General features: G+C 34.3%; 1 protein-coding gene across 1 annotated transcript in view; it reads left to right on the top strand.

Moving 5' to 3' along the window:
- The first annotated feature begins 8671 nt into the window (after nucleotides 1–8671).
- Nucleotides 8672–17243, top strand: part of LOC129272683 (dnaJ homolog subfamily C member 21-like) — a 40019-nt gene continuing 31447 nt past the window's right edge. The window contains exon 1 of the mRNA XM_064107216.1: nucleotides 8672–8720. Within this exon, the coding sequence (XP_063963286.1) occupies nucleotides 8672–8720 (49 nt within the window). The remainder of the gene's footprint in view (nucleotides 8721–17243) is intronic.

Here is a 17243-nt window from a genome sequence, read left to right as displayed (position 1 = left end):
ATATAGAATTAAACAATGCTAATTCCACATGTTCAGGGAGGAATTAATCGTTGTATCACTTGACAATTAGGAGAAAATTAGAATATTGCATATAATACAAAAGAAATAGTGAGTGGATGACGTCATAGTCTCTTCATTTGCATACCAGCCAGGATGTGCATATAACTGTTTTGTGAAATTAAGCGAAACTTTGAAAATGTCATAACTTTCTTATTTTACATCCGATTTTGATGAAATTTTCAGTGTTATACTTGTTGGATTTTTCTCTTTTTATTCAAATCAACTTTTTGTTTGGGTGGACTTGTCCTTTAAGGACATCACTCTCTCGTTAGTTAAAGGGATGGTCCGGGCTGAAAATATTTATATCTAAATAGATAAAGTAAAATTCATAAAGCAAAATGCTGAAAATTTCATCAAAATCGGATAACAAATAACGAAGTTATTGAATTTTAAATTTTATCAATATTTTGTATAAAAAAACAGTTATATGCACATCGTCATGAATACTCAATAGGTGCATGGGCTGATGATGTCACATCCCCACTTTCCTTTTCATGTTATTACATGAAGTCATAAATGTTTCATTTTCATACATGTAGTGTAGCTCCATTATGATGAAATAAGTTGCGGCAATAAATAACTAATGTATTTCAGTTGTCAATCCAATTGTTTTAGTACTTGGGAGTACTTGGTAGAAAAAAAATTAATAAACCTAATTTCATATTATAAAATACAAAAGAACAAGTGGGGATATTCAGATTCAGATTCATTTATTTCACACCTCTTTAAAATACAAAAATACATAAATACAAATAAAAATCTTATACGACAGAACAGATATTGACAAGTATAAGTAGTCATAAACAGATAGTAAAACACAGTAAATATAAACAATGATTTCCGCTGTATACGGCGGATGTGGGGGAAAGACAGAAAGCCATTGGCCTATCGAGGTCTATCCCCCTGATTACCGTACAACAGGAAAAACAAAACAAACACAATGCAAGAAAGGGGATAACAGAGGAATTAAAATCCTAACTAACGGGGGAGAGGGGGGGGGGTGGCAGGCAAAGGAGGGGACACAAGTGTTAATTATTTAATATTGTATAATATTGTATTGTAATAAGTCATTATGGCGTATATACACATAAATATACTGATACAGATGTATATATAACATTTAGAATTTCACTTAATTATTCTATATTTTATGATAAATATGAATTAAAAGAAGAAAACAAAAATGATAATAATATTTGCACCAACATGCTGTATGACATAAGAGGCAGATTAAGCTATAGTACAGTATGTAAGAGAGCATGTTTGTATTTTCTCTTGAATATGTTTAATGATTGACTATCTTTTAAATGATTTGGAAGGCTGTTCCAAATCTGGGGCCCTTGATAGCATATACTTGCTCTGGAAACATCATATTTAAGAAGTGGAATATATAGGTCTGTAGAATTTCTGCAGTTATATTTATTTACGTTATAGTTATAGAGGAAATATTCATTAATTGAGAGAGGAAGTAGATTATGTATAATAGAATACATAAAGACTGCAACGTGAAACTTATAAAGGTCATTCAAAGGGATGATTTGTAGTTTTTTGAATAATGGTTCGGAGTGAGCATAATAATTTGAGTTTGTTATAATACGGATAGACTGTTTTTGAAGTTGAAATAATCTTTGGAAAAGGTATCTATGACATTGTCCCCATACAGTTATACCATAAGTAAGATGCGAGAAAATCATCGAATAATATAAATTTACAAGGACCCTCAGTGGGAGGAGGTCCCTTACTCTGTATAATGCTCCAGTAAATCTTGATATTTTCCCTGAAATATAGCCGACATGATCTTTCCAAGTTAATTGTGAGTCTATCCATATGCCAAGAAATTTCACAGTATTTTCTCGTTTTATTTCGAAGTTATTTATCATTAATTGCATATCACAGTTGATGGATCTGCCTTTCGTGTGGAATATAACATATGAAGTTTTTTTTTTTTTCTTCTCATTGGACAGAAGTTATTGTTTGATAACAGATCTACAGGTAAGTTCATTGTACATTATAATCTTTAGGTGGTAACGCCCAGAATTGTACTGTATTTCAGACACAAGAGATAGATTAACCTTCTTTTTGTATTTGAACAAACGATATTATATCGTGGAGATCATGCAAGTTCATTGCCCATCTTGATATGACATCATTAGCCCACCAAATGAATATTCATAAATACATGCCTAGAACTGTTTCACCGGAATAATGCAAATCTTTAAAATTCAATCAAATGAGAAGATAGGATGAATGACTACTGTGGTGATAAATGATAAAGGTCTGCAAGCGCAGACTAATTACACGTGACCACTTCTACGAAGAAGGTCATGGCTGCTACCAAGATGGTCGCAGTGATGTTGTCGCAGCTAACCCAATAAACATGTATAGTGTATTCAAACTATCTAACTGGTATGTTATTTGCCTCCAAAATAACTATTGAAATAACTAAACAAAATATTCAAAACATAATTACATGATCTAATGGCTCTGTAACTTTTGGAATCCCCCAAACTGCATAACTATTTTCTCATTTTCCGTCAAGTTCAAGTCAGTCATCCGTAATGGTGCATGCATAACGGTGATTATAAAAGAGGCATAAACATGTTTACCAGACGACGTATCCACACAATCAATTACATTATATTTTCGTTCTTTTCTTCATAATAATGTTATTCTATAATGAAAACCCGCCATTCGACCCCATCCATTATAAGATACAAGGTCCCCAACTTATTGTTCAATCTGTAAATGTACGTGCATGCGGTGATGTAATGATTATGAGTATGATATGATTTTCATCATCATCTATATAATCAATATAGGCCTAATTACAAGAATTATATTTGATGAGAATAATTCATTCGATGGGCAACTATCTCGTAATCGATAGTCCTTCACGGTGAGGTTTTGCGCCCAACAAGCCCTACCCCGGCTCTACCCCTCCGGATCCTGGCGACATGGACATTATAGTGTGAATTAGACCAAATGAAAATTAGACCAAGTGATGATTAGCACAACTGGGATTAGACCATTTGGCTATTCAATTAGACCAAGTGGTCCGATTAGACCAATTGGATATTAGACCAGGTGGTCATTAGACCAATTGGATATTAGACCAGGTGGAAATTAGACTAAATCGAAATTAGACCAAGTGTAAATTAGACTAAACGGTCATTCCATATGACAATTAGACGGAATGAAATTAGACCGAGTGGAAATTAGACTAAGTGGTGTTAGACCAACTAGAAATTGAGACTAAATGGTTTTAGCCCAACTGCTCATTAGACGAATTGAATATTAGACCAAGTGGGAATAAGACGAATCGGATATTAGACCAACTGGTTATAGCCCAAATGGAAATTAGACGAATTGGATATTAGACCAAGTGGGAATTAGACGAATTGGATGTAGACGAAATGGGTTTAGACTATGTGAAGTTGGACGAGCTGATAAGTAGACCAAGTGGTATTACACCATCCGATAATTCACCGATTTTCATACTTATATAAGTGACATAACTATGTGAAAGTATTCATTATGGAAGATCATAAGCATGCCAGTCAATATGCATGATCTGTCATTGGTATTAAGAGGCAAATTTTACATGAATATTTAAGGCCTATAGAATATGTGAATGTAAATTCATAACTGATATGACGTTTGAGTGATCCAGATCAAATTTCAGGAGTTAATCATATTCACTTTAAAACTATAAGAGAGGGGCCGGAGAGATCAAAAGCAAGAAATTCACATGGTGGATGAAAAATAATAATTTGTCATTTGAAATTTCTTTGAAATAAAGATAAATAGTACCAAAGAGACAAAAATCAATTACAGTTCATAATTTACAGAATTGTAAAAATTCCTGTTTGCAATGCAATTACTGGGATAGGCCTAAAAAATTCAGGCCGAACATTATATGATTTGAACAAAATAACGTAAAATTAGACAAACAAAATACTGAGAATATCATCAAAATCGGCTGAGACATCTTAAAGTGTTGTATCATTTCGGTGAAAAGAATATGCAACGAACAAGTTGATGATGTCATATCCCCATATTGTTTTGTTATTATGAAATAAACCCATCACAAGACAAACGGTTATCGATTCCTAAATCATTAAATTAATGAATGGATAAAGAGCTGTAATTATATTCTTTGAATCTCAAGAAAACAAGACATTATCCAGTAATTCCAGAGTTGCCTTAATTATTACAGGCGCGTAGCCAGGGGGGCGGCCCCCCAAAAAAAAACGCCCCCAAAAAGAAATAAAGAGGAGGGGAAAAAGGAGAAAAGGAAAAAGCGAAGGGAGAAAAGGGAAGAAGTGTATAGATTTATTGTTTTGTTTTTTGTCAAAAGAATAAAAACCTAAACGAGATGTTCATCTCTCTCTTCATACAAAATTTTGCTTCGCGCGTGCCAAATACAAAAATTGCCTTTCCCCTTTGTTTCCCACACATTTTTTTTCTACTCCGTTTTCCCCTTCCCGGTCATGGGAATCGCATTCTTACCAGAAATTATAAAGTAGCATGGGTGTAAAGAGCATTTTTTTTTAAAATTGCACTGACACAAAATTTCGGCTATTCTGTTCCGAGCGGGTAAACTTTTATACCGTCACTCCCCGAGTCCCCAAATGGTATTTCTTCCGCTTTTCCGCAAGCAATATTTTTGCAAAGTATCTGCTCAAAGGGGGAAGCTATATGCAAAAGTAAGTACGATTAAACTTTATATTCCATATCGCTGCACAGCAACCTTCTCCTGTCCTGTTTTTTGCCATTGATTTGAAATTTTGAAAGTTTCTTAATCATATAAAAGCAAGCGCTAAATATTATGAGCGAAATTACACAAACAGAAGTTTCCGTGCTTCGCGTGCATGGGAAAGGAAAAGTACCTCTTCTATATAGCTTGCATCATCCCTTTCACATTTAGAGTTATATTTTTCTTCTTATTATTTAAGAAATATCATTAGAGCATGTTAAAGTTTCAGAGAAATTTTAAAATTTAGAGCTTCAACGCCATTCGTGGGAAGAAATATGATCCCTGCATAAATCCGCTTTCTACTCTGTTTTGCGAGTTATTAATGTTGCTAACTAAACGTTTTTACAATCAAATCTGATGTGATCAAGGTAGGATTTTATACCACTTCTGTTCTCAATTTTTTTTAATAAAACGTCTAAGCTTTCGCGCTTCGAGCGGAGAAGGAATTATTTTGAATTCCTCAATCTTTTTCCATTTTTGGGCGCTCGATCATCTTTTCTTTTGAAAACAGGTTTTGTTTTTAATCACAGCAAGTCAATTGAATTCGAGTTGATAAGGGTATTAGAGACGCAAGAGACGTCTTTTTCTTATTTAAATTCGATGAGATATCAAAAACTTCGCGCTCCGCGCGGGAGGGGGAAACTCCGGTTGGCACGCTTCGCGTGCATTTACCGCCCCTCCAAAATTAAATCCTGGCAACGCAGTTGAATTATTAATGATGTTGGGGATTTATTTCTCAGAAATGTCTCCATGAATAAAATAATAATAGGTGACAACAAACACTCTATCACCTACAGTATGCCTCATAAAAGGAAATCAGTATATTTTCTGGCTTTGATTCTGCATAACTTCACCTGCACGAAGTGCCCTGAACCCCACCCCACCCCCCCCCCCCCCCCCCATGGCTACATGCTTGCATTAACATAGGCCCCCTATAATGGGTAGATTCTCGCATAATCAGGTCCATTTATTATTCTCCTTTCTGCTTTTATCAAATTATGATCACGATGATAGTGGACTTTAATGAAATTAGCTTCCATAAAGTGGGGCTTTGCACCCCAAATACAACTGAATGCTGTATTTCCGGATGTTTATTGTTTAGGTTTACTTCATAAGGCGGCGGAGAGGTAAATCGACAGAATTTATGTCGTAAAAAACACAATTTGCTTCGTTTTGATGAGCAAGTTCGACCTTTTGAGTCATGATAATTATGTATTCAGGATTCAGGGTATTCCTTCTTTTCACAGCTGAATATGTATAATAGTTTTCTAATATTGTGATATATCTTAATTTCATTTCTTTTTGTGTGTGTGTGTATTTCGAAGCGATTGGAAACTAAATTTTCTTTGTATCAGTGCTTGCATTCATGGACCAATAAAATAATCTTGGGGAGAAGGTCAAGATGAAAAAAAAGTGACAACATCGTTTATCTCGCATACATTCGTAATTCCGAAGCTTCGTTATTCCGAAGGTTCGGTTATTCCGAAGGTTCGTATTTCCGAAGGTTCGTAATTCCGAAGGTTCGTTAATCCGAAAACGAGATGTGGTTCGTAATTCTGAAGGTTTGTTAGTCCGAAAACGAAATGAGGTTCGTAATTCCGAAGGTTCGTTAATCCGAAAACGAAATAAGGCTCGTAATTCCGAAGGTTCGTTAGTCCGAAAACGAAATGATTAACGAACCTTATTTCGTTTTCGGACCAACGAACCTTCGGAACAACGAACCTTATTTCGTTTTCGGATTATCGAACCTTCGGAAAAACGAACCCATCGGAATAACGCCACAAATGTTCGGATTAACGAACCCTTTTACGTTTTTGGATTAACGAACATCGAGGTATAGGCAATTTACGTGTTTCGGAATTACGAACCTTCGGAATAAAGAACTTTCGGAATTACAAACCTTCGGAATTACGAAGTGTAACCGTTTATCTAGGTAGCTTTTCATGAAATAATTTATCAGACGTTTTATCTGACAAGCCCTGTTTTATCAAACAGTTGCCATAGGAAGTTTGATTGCCAGCCAATCAAAATCAAGGAAAGTATCCGATAACTTGTCGGCCAAAAATGCACCGGATTATAAAATGATGAAACATTCCCAAATAAAGTATCAAGCAACCTCTCATGATGCGAGGTATACCGGTTTTTTAATGTTTGACAGATATTTTTAATGTGTTGTAAATTTGTTGAGTTTTTCAATTTCTATCTTTTTTTATTTATTCAGAATTCAATACATCATAATGGTATAATGTAAGTACTTTGCAGCTTAATATTTTCATGAATTGTACATAGTCATATTTTTTCACAAAAGAAATGTTATGCATTAATGATTGAAAAAAAAAACCGAATCACGACAAAAAATATTTGTTGAAAGTTATTCAAATCAAAATGAATTAGGATTATCCGGATATTATTTTTTCATAGAAATTAATACCTGTATTCTGAATTCATTTAATATATTATAATAAAGGTAGAAATTTAATATTTTCATAAATTGTACATTGCCATAATTCTTTTTCACAAATGAAACGTTTATACACAAATGAGTGATTGTATTTTGCATGAAATATAACAATTAAGAAAAAAAACGAATCACATGTTTTGAAAATTAGACATAAATGTCATGTATGTTTAGAAAATCATTCCAATCATTATACATTAGGATAATTTGGACATACATTTTGTTTACTTTTTCTTAGAATAAAAAGGAAACAATAATCTGAATAAAGTATTTATATGAGAAGTGTAATAGCAATAAAAAAAATGGAGGTCCTGCGTCGGTTGTGGTAGTATATAGCAAAATACAAGGTGAATAAAACAACCGTTGAGAGAAAAGTTGATCAAATTTTCGCCCATAGGGCTTCAAAATTTCGCCTATAGGGTTTCGGGAATCGAACCCGGGCCCCCAGCTTTGAACGCCTTTGAGGCATGGCGGCTTGTCATTGTTCAAAACCCACCTTCACCCGACGAAGGAAATTATAATTGGTATGGTGTCGAAAATCTGTCTATCTGACGATCAATTGGATCGGGGTCGCCCTAGCCACTAACCCGTCTCTGTTGTCTAGTGGTTAAGGCACCGGCGTTCAAAGCTGGGGGCCCGGGTTCGATTCCCGGCAGGGACATTTTTTCGGCATCACCAATTTTTCCAAAAAGGGTAGATAGCTCTGGGGAACCTTGATTTAAGCTACGCCTACCATTGTTCTCTTCATCCATTTCTTTCACACAATATATATATATATATATATATATATAACGATATTACGTTCCGCGTGTTGGACATAGAAGATATTAATGAGGCAAAGTGGTAATGCATTGTACTTTGTTCCAACAGTTTATTTATGAGGCAAAGTGGTAATGCATTGTACTTTGTTCCAACAGTTTATTTTTATACAAAATAAACTGTTGGAAAAAAGTACAATGCATTACCACTTTGCCTCATTATTATATATATATATATATATATATATATATATAAACAAGCTAATAAAGAACTGATTCATAACCCATAAACAAAAACAAACTAAGAGATAATTTGAAACCCATCTGCATTATTCTACACATGACACTAGTAACTCTTCTACTGTTAGTATAATGAATAATTTTATCCATCTGGAATTTTGTAGCAGTATAACATATTAGTATTATTGTTGTTGTTTATTAAAATTGTGACAGAAAACAGTTTGACCAAAAATAACCCCCGATTATCGGAAAATGAAGAGCGCCATCTTAAGTCCATATATAAAAAATGATAATGTAGAAAAAAAACATTGACGACATCGACAAAAGGAAGGCAGGGGGAGCGTGATCTGCTGGTTAAGCAAAATTTGGTAAAAGACGCCAACTTTTCATGTGTCAACGATGGAGATTTCTCGGAGAGAATCCTATAGGATCCTAGAAGTTTCTGAAGGTAAAATTATCATCTTTACGCCACTTATTTTATTTTGAATGAGACTGAGTCTGAGATAAACATGTGCATTCGCATGACAATTGTCCTTCGCACACAGCGCGCCATGGCATGCATGCCGTGCGAACTGAAAGTCGCGTTTGCAATTTGCTTTGCTTTGCAATCGCCTCCCTCGCTCGGTCTTGGTTGCTCTTCACGAGCGAACAGCAGCCTAAATAAATACACAATACCAGTACAAATGCATTTGTTTATCCAACCAGAATACATGAATAATAAACTTATTAGATTGTAGTCAATGTTGCCCGAATGTATGTACAAAAATATTGCCTGGCTATTCCTGCATGTGGAAATTCAAATTGCATTCACTAAGAGTAAGAGTAAGACACTAAATTTCAATTCAAACAAACTCGTTTTTTTTAGTTGAGATAAAATTGTGTTAGGCCTAAAAAAGTTATATGACAAAAATTGTATATAGGCCTAAGCAGAACTTGTTTTTTGGTTCTGAGACTGAGTGACTGAGTTTGTATTTTTTTCAGATTTCATGAGATTATAATAGGAATTTAACGTCATAGGAAATGTTGGACTTGGAGGAGTGGGCTCTAAGTCTAACTTTAAGTCTAAAATTAAAATAGAACTTGTGATTAGAAGGCTACTCTAAAACCAGGCCAGGGGGAAAAATCAGTTGCGTTGAAATGGATCTAGAGGGTCTATAGTCTAATAAAATAAACTTATTCGCAACTTCCGATTTGCCATGATTCAACCACAATACCAAATGCACATGTATGATGATGATGTCCTGGACTCGAGAGCATCTGACAGCTACCAAAGGAACCGTGCTTATCAAAATGAAGGAAGTTATCAGAATTGACCACTCGTCATGCAAAAAATGTTGATGAAACACTCTTGAAGAGTCGTAGAAGTGTGCAAGTCAGCAGCTTTTGCACTCATTGACTTCTTAAAGGAGAATGAAACCCTTGAAACCAGCTGAATCCATATCAAAGAGAAAAATCAAAGAAACATATTGTTGAAAGTTTGAGGAAGATTGAATGAATAATAAGAAAGTTATGAGCATTGTCTTGTCTTGTCTTGTCTTGTAAATACTGCACTTGAACGCCTCAAGAGGCTATAAACGTGCAGGCCATTCATGCAATCGCTGCCGCTATATACTTCTTTTAGTTAGCTTTAACATGTTTTTGCTTAGCTGTTTCTTAAATGCAGCTAGATCAGGTGCATTTTTAGTGGTGGGAGAAAGTAAATTCCACTCTACAATTGTACGAGGGTAGAGGGAATATTTGTAGCAATCCTTATTTGCTCTGATTATATTGAAGTTTAAGTCATGAGACTGTCTGGTTATTCTGCATTTGAATATTGAGATCACTAATGCCATGTAGATCCTCCTATTGGCAATGCGACCAAGATCTGTGATGTCACACACGTACAACTCCCTCATTACTTTAGTCCCGGTACTTATTTCACTTATATTCTCACTTTTATAGAGTTCTATCACAAGGTGAGGTGTTCTCTTTATGAGAGGACAAGTACAGAGGTTTCACAACATTATATCATTGATGAATCGTTTGTCATATGATTAGAATGAGCAAAAAGAGATGTTTTGGGGTATATTTTCAGTGTCCAAAAGGGGAGAGTTGTTCATCTGTGACATCATAGATCTTGGTTGCATTGCCAATGGGAGGATCTCCATAGCATTAGCGATCTCGACATTCAAATGCTCATAACTCTTCTATTGCTAGTCCTATTTTACTCAAACCTTTGTTGATCTTATTCTTTGATTTTTCTGCTTTCACAAAAGCTAACTTGCTCCAAGAGTTTCATTCTCCTTTAACAAACATGCAATGCGCAGTTGTCAAAATGAAGAAAGGGGGATGGTGATTGACAGGGTGAGAAACTTTGCATTATATAGATTTTTTGGAATATTATTGAGATGCATCTGTATTAAAATTTAACATTGCATTTACAGAAAATAAGGAAGTAAACATTGAAGGAGATATTATGATTAAAATACATGTACATGTATATTGCAGAAAAGCTTAAAGGTCAATTCCACCCCAGGAAAAAATGTTGATTTAAATAAATGGAGAAAAATCAAACTAGCATATTAAATGCTGAAAATTTCATCAAAATCGGATGTAAAATAAGAAAGTTGTGACATTTTAAAGTTTCGCTTATTTTTCACAAAACAGTTAAATGGATAACTCACTAGCATGCAAATGAGACAGTCGATGATGTCCATCACTCACTTTAAAAAAAAAATTTATTGTTTGAATTATACAATATTTCATTTTTTACAGATTTGACAATAATGGCCAACTTGTCAGAACCATATAGTATTAAAGTAATGCTAATTCCACATGTTCAGGGAAGAATTAATCTTTGTTTCACTTGACAATGAGGAGAAAATTAGAATATTTCATATAATAAGATACAAAAGAAATAGTGATTGGATGATGTCATCAGTCTGCTCATTTGCATACCGTACCGACCAGGATGTGCATAAAAGTGTTTTGTGAGTTTCTTATTTTGCATTCAATTTTGATGAAATTTTTTAGTGTTATGCTTGTTGGATTTTTCTCTTTGTATTCATTAGAACTTTTTGTTGGGGTGGACTTGTCATTTAACTAGTCAAATCTCAGAAATCAATTTATAATATGGATAGTCTATCTATAAATTTGTCCAAGAAAATGGCGAAATTAAAATATGACTTTCCTCAACAAAGATCCTGATCAGAGTTGAAGTAGTTTGGCAAGAAATGATAACTAAAATGAGATTGGAATTGTCTCTCACAATGTCGCCTAGGCAAGGTGATGTGCGAATTTGCCAATTTGATAGTCGCAAGAGGAAATATAATTGGTGATTGAAATAGGTGATTGTGTGTCCAAAAAAGATGAGTGCTGGTGAAAACGGCAAAGAGAGAAGGCCTACATTTAAATTGTTGAATGTTAGCACAAAGTTTAAAAGACTCTGCAATATGTTGAGATTGTGAATCTGTACAGTACCCACCATTAAAATTGAAGGGAAAAAAAATTGAAGGGGGGGGGGGCTGAATCACTTTAAAATTTCTTCCTTTAGCTAATTTATTCATCAGCAACTCAAAGAAATTGTGCTTTGATCAAAGATAGGTCCAGAAAAAAGGAAAAAGGGCAGTGAAAAAGAGAGACAAATAGAGGGGATTTTTTTTTCCACCTGGAAATTATTTTTCTATACGGTATAAACTTTTCCACTAAAGATTATGTCAGTCCTAAAGACTTTGTTGACTATTGGCCCATTACATTTACATGTACATTGCATACTATCCTTGGGATTTCGCTCCTGTGCATGTTTAATTTTACAATGTCATGGACTTGTGATGTTACCAGTCAATATGTTTGCATAAGGAGGGTATGCACCAGCAATGGTCAAACTTATGGTTTCCTTTGTTAGATATGTGAACCTTAAAGGTTGAGTCCACCCCAGAAAAATGTTGATTTGAATGAATAGAGAAAAATCAAACTAGCATAACGCTGAAAATTTCATCAAAATCGGATATAAAATAAAGTTATGGCAGTAAAGTTTTGCTTATTTTTCACAAAACAGTGATATGCACAACTCAGTGTCATGCAATGAGTCAGTCGACGATGTCCATCACTCACTATTTCTTTTGTTTTTTATTGTTTGAATTATACAATATTTCATTTTTTACAGATTTGACAATAAGGACCAACTTGACTGAACTATATAATATTAAACAATGCTAATTCCACATGTTCAGAGGGGAAAATATTTTTTTTTTTCACTTGACAATGAAGAGAAATTGAGAATATTTCATATTTCATATAATGAAATACAAAACAAATAGTGAGTGGATGATGTCATCAGTTTCCTCATTTGCATACTGACCAGGATGTGCATATATTAAACTGTTTTACGAAATTAAGCGAACTTTAAAATGTCATAACTGTCTTATTTTACATCTGATTTTGATGAAATTTTCAGTTTTATGCTTGTTGGATTTTTCTCTTTTTATTCAAATCCACTTTTAGTTGGGGTGGACTTGTCCTTTAAAAATGAGAGGCTACTAATAATAATAATAATAATAATAAACAGTTCTTGTATAGCGCATATCACGATTATGAATAATGTCTCTATGCGCTTCCAAAGGACTTGGATATTATTACCCCAGCTGTAGCTTGGCAGCCGTAATTACTAAGATTACAGCGCACACGCATTTCAAGGAATAAATTCCTGCCAGGTACCCATTCACCTCACCTGGGTTGAGTGCAGCACAATGTGGATAAATTTCTTGCCGAAGGAAATTACGCCATGGCTGGGATTCGAACCCACAACCCTCTGTTTCAAAGTCCGGAGACTAATCCACTGGGCCACAACGCTCCACTGTACTAGTATTACATGTACTTATACTTATGCAAGTCTTGCCTGTTTTTTATTTTTTTATTTGACTATGGTTCTATTTTTGGTTAGAAAAATATTAAAGAGGGTGATTCGGGCAATGTTATACAATTTTTTTTTTCAATAGTTGAACTCAAGCGTCTAGATGACTTGCAGTTTATATTAAATAGTTACACTTGACCATGGAATTATCCACTAATCTCCTCGCCACAGATTCCATTATTTGGTGACAATAGAGTTTTAAAGGTTATAATCCCTTGTTGTAAGGGATTACAGGTAAGATCTATTGTCTCGTGATAAGTAGTCAGTGGATTAGTGAGATTACATCTTGCTTGGTACATGTACCTGAGAAGGGACCCCAATAAGCCTGTTCACTGTTGGAAACTGCGCACGCGCACGAGCAGAAAAAGGTCATTTGAGATAAACCATGAAGGTGGCTTTCAAATTCACTGACATAGGCATTTGTGTTTTAATGATTATTCGTGTATTCCTTTCAAAATGTTCATTTTATCACATCCAAGCTGAAGAGTGATAAATAGAGCCTTTATAATCACTGGTACATGTATTTGACATGCTTAAACAATAGTCAAATGTGCCAAAGGCAGACAATAAAACAGATTTCCAAACTTTATCCCTGATGTACTATTCTAGTCACCTGGTCTATACAATGCCTTTTGTTAACTTAGAATCTGAATTATCTACTGGTAAAGCTTACGCAACATCTACGTTTGAAAATGTTAGTGCTTATCCAGGGCTCCACACTAACCCTTTTTTTCTACTGGTCCAACCTATTCATGTCGGACCAGTAGATACCCAGTTTTTCAATTTTTTACTGGTCCGAACCTAAAATCTACTGGTCCCAAAAAATAAAGAAAACATTAAAAAAAGGCGTGAGTTTATTTTGCTGTCCTTTCTTGTTACCCCCCCCCCCAAAAAAAAAATGAAGGAATGAATGAATGAAAGACAAAAAGAAAGAATAAAAGAAAGGAAGGAAGGAAGAAAAAAGCAAAGGTAAAGAAAGGATAGATGTGAAGGAAGGAAAAAAAGAAAGAACTAAAGAAAGAAAGAAGGAAAGAAAGAACAAAAATAAGAAAGAAAGAACTAAAGAAAAAAAGGAAGGAAAGAAAGAAAGAAAGAAAGAAAGAAAGAAGAAAAAAAAGAAGGAAAGAAATGATGCAAGCAATAAAGAAAGAAAAAAGACAGAAAGTAATGAAAAAAGAAAAAGAAAGAAGGAAAGAAGCAATAAAACAAGAAAGAAAGGGTAAAAGGAGAGATGGAAAGAAGGAAAAAAGAAAGAATAAAAGAAACGAAGGAAGAAAAAAGTAAAGAAAAAATGTGAAGGAAGGAAAAAAAAAACCAAAGAAGGAAAGGAAGGAAAGAAAGAACAAAAGAAAAAAAGAATGAAAGAAAGAAGGAAAGAAATGAAGCAAGCAATATAGAAAGGAAGAACAAAAGACAAAGTAATGAAAGAAAGAAGGAAAGAAGGAATAAAAAAGAAAGAAAGGATAAAAGGAGAGATGGAAAGAAGGAAAACAGAAAGAAAGGATTGAAAGAAGGAAGAAATCAAGAAAAGGGAAAATGATAGAAGGAAAAAAGAATGTTGGGAAGGAATAAAGAAGGAAGGAAGCAAGCAAGCAATATAAAAAAAAGAAAGAAAATGTAAAAGAATAAATGAAAGGAAGAACAAAAAAGATAGACCAAACTTCAAAGAAAGAAAGGAAAGGAAGCAAGCAGTAAATAAAAGGAAGAAAGAAAAGGTAAAAGGATAGATGGAACAAAGGGGATAAAGAAAGAACAAAAGACAAAGAAGAAAGGAAGGAATGAAAGAGAGAAAGGGCTGAAAGAAGGAATAAAAACAAGAAAGGGTAAAGAAAGGATGGATGGAATGAGGAAAGAAAGAAAGTAACAAAGAATGAAGGAAAGAAAGGGGAAAAGAAGGAAGAAAGAAGAGATAAATATAGGATGGATGGACTCAAGAATTAAAGAAAGAAGGAAATCAAAAAAGAAAGAGCATTAGAAATAGAGAAAAATATTAACAGGACAGAAAGAATGAAAGAACGAAAGACAAAGAAAAAGGGAAAATTAAAAAAGAAAGACAGTAAAAGAAGAGAGGGAAGAAACAAAGAAAGATTGAAAAGAAAGAAGGAAAGAAAGATTGAAAGAAAACAAAGGAAGAAAGCTAAAACTATCATAAATAAATTATCAGTTTCTTTTTGGCTCAATTAAAATATACTAGTACTAGCTACGAAAGAAACCAAGTGTATCAACACACACACAAATGCATATGTGGGGCTATCATGTATTCAGACGATATCACTCGAAACCCGATCTCTTTGAACTAAAACAGAAGTGAAAATTTCTCCTTTTACTGCTTACTAATGACAGAGTTACCCCAATTTTGGCAAATTTTTAGGAAATATGGACATTATAAGAGCTTTTCATGAGTGTGAAATGTGAATTTTGACAGTTCTGTGAGAGATTTCTGCCAGAGGTTAGCCAAGCTTCGTTCGTGCAGCCAGTAGGAAATTTACCATGTGGGCTGTGTGGCTGGCTAGCCATGTGTACACTGTATGTTACCCTATTAAAAATTGCATGCGATTCATTCTGTGTGTGTTCTGTGTGTGAATGCCAGAATTTAACGGGAGGAAAATGGTTCGCAATTTGAGTCATGGAATATTTTTCATGTTTATGTTGGACTAGCGAATTTGACCATTTCTGAAAAAGTTACTGGCCCAACAATAGTTTTTATTACTGTTTATGTCGGACCCATAAATCTTGCTATTTTTGGAAAAATTACTGGCCCGACAATGATATTTTTTACTGGTCATGTGGGACCAGTAAATCTTGCTATTTCTGAAAATCTACTGGCCCGACAGTGATTTTTACCGGTCTGGGACCGTCGGACCGGCGCTAGTGTCGAGCCCTGGCTTATCCTAATGAAAAATCACAAAGGTCATTTGAGAAAAGTTGATCATGAGCTAACCGTGAACTGGCTTATTGCAACAGACCTGAGCTAGTGCATTGCATTGAGGGAACTTCAAAGTTTGTTCATTAATCAAGAAATGCATCAGTTGTTTGAAGTTGAATAGGGGTGTTAATTGGCTCTCCTCTTCCCAAGCTGCCAACTGAATCACCTTTTAGTTGGATGTTATGAAAATAAAATTGCATGTGTTTTACGTACATATCAATATTGGCCATTTTATGTAAATTTTGTGATCACTTTGTTACATTATTTTATCAATTGATATCTGAAGGAACATCACAAAAAATGAATGGATATCCACATCTTGTACTATGCTTTTGTATATTCCATATGTTCATAAATACATGTACATGTTTATTAGGGACCTGTCTATTCTCATTCCTATGGTACCTGTATCAAGAAATTACAAGATTTTGATATAGTTTCAAAATAATTGACAGTCATTTTTCATACAGTACATGTATGTACAGGGGGTTTCTTTTCTGTGGATATACATGTACATGTAGCTTCTCATCAGAATTTGACACACTTTTCTTGTCTCTATTTTCCTACATAAATGTAGATGAAAATGCTGTACATGCCTGTGTATTCTTAAAAAATGCATGAATTGAATTTCAGAGATATTTTTAATCAGACATGTACACAGAGATTTTTTTCTACATAATTAGATGTGGGTAGCTACGTTGTGTAAAATACATGTATGTCTTCTATAAATTTCCATTTAGCCTTGCAGTGTCAAAGATCTTATTTCATCATTCATTGCAATACGTCATGAGTAAAGACTAAAGTCCATTACATCATGTTTTACAGTGTACATGTATTTTAATTAAAAAAAACTGCATTAGTTTCATATTTACTTGTAGTTGTACTTGTTTATTTGAATGGAAATGGTGATTAAATATTGCCACTTAACTTTTGGAGTGCAAAGTACAATCATCAGGATCTTAGATATCCTGGTCTTGACCTTAAGGATAATAATTTTGTTTGTTGTGTGAAAACACTTGTGACTTAGCAGAGTTAACAAGCAAAGAGCATGTAGTAGGAGTAATCAAAGTCCACATTATTTGTCAAGAAAGCATCCAAGCATTGGCTTTGTTCATTAAAGAGAGAGAGAGAGAGAGAGAGAGAAAAAAGCACCC

The sequence above is a fragment of the Lytechinus pictus genome, chromosome 12 (genome assembly GCF_037042905.1).
Source record: "Lytechinus pictus isolate F3 Inbred chromosome 12, Lp3.0, whole genome shotgun sequence".
NCBI classification, from domain to species: Eukaryota; Metazoa; Echinodermata; class Echinoidea; order Temnopleuroida; family Toxopneustidae; genus Lytechinus; species Lytechinus pictus.
Note: the sequence above shows the minus strand (reverse complement) of the source record. Positions and strands in the feature narration are given on the sequence as shown.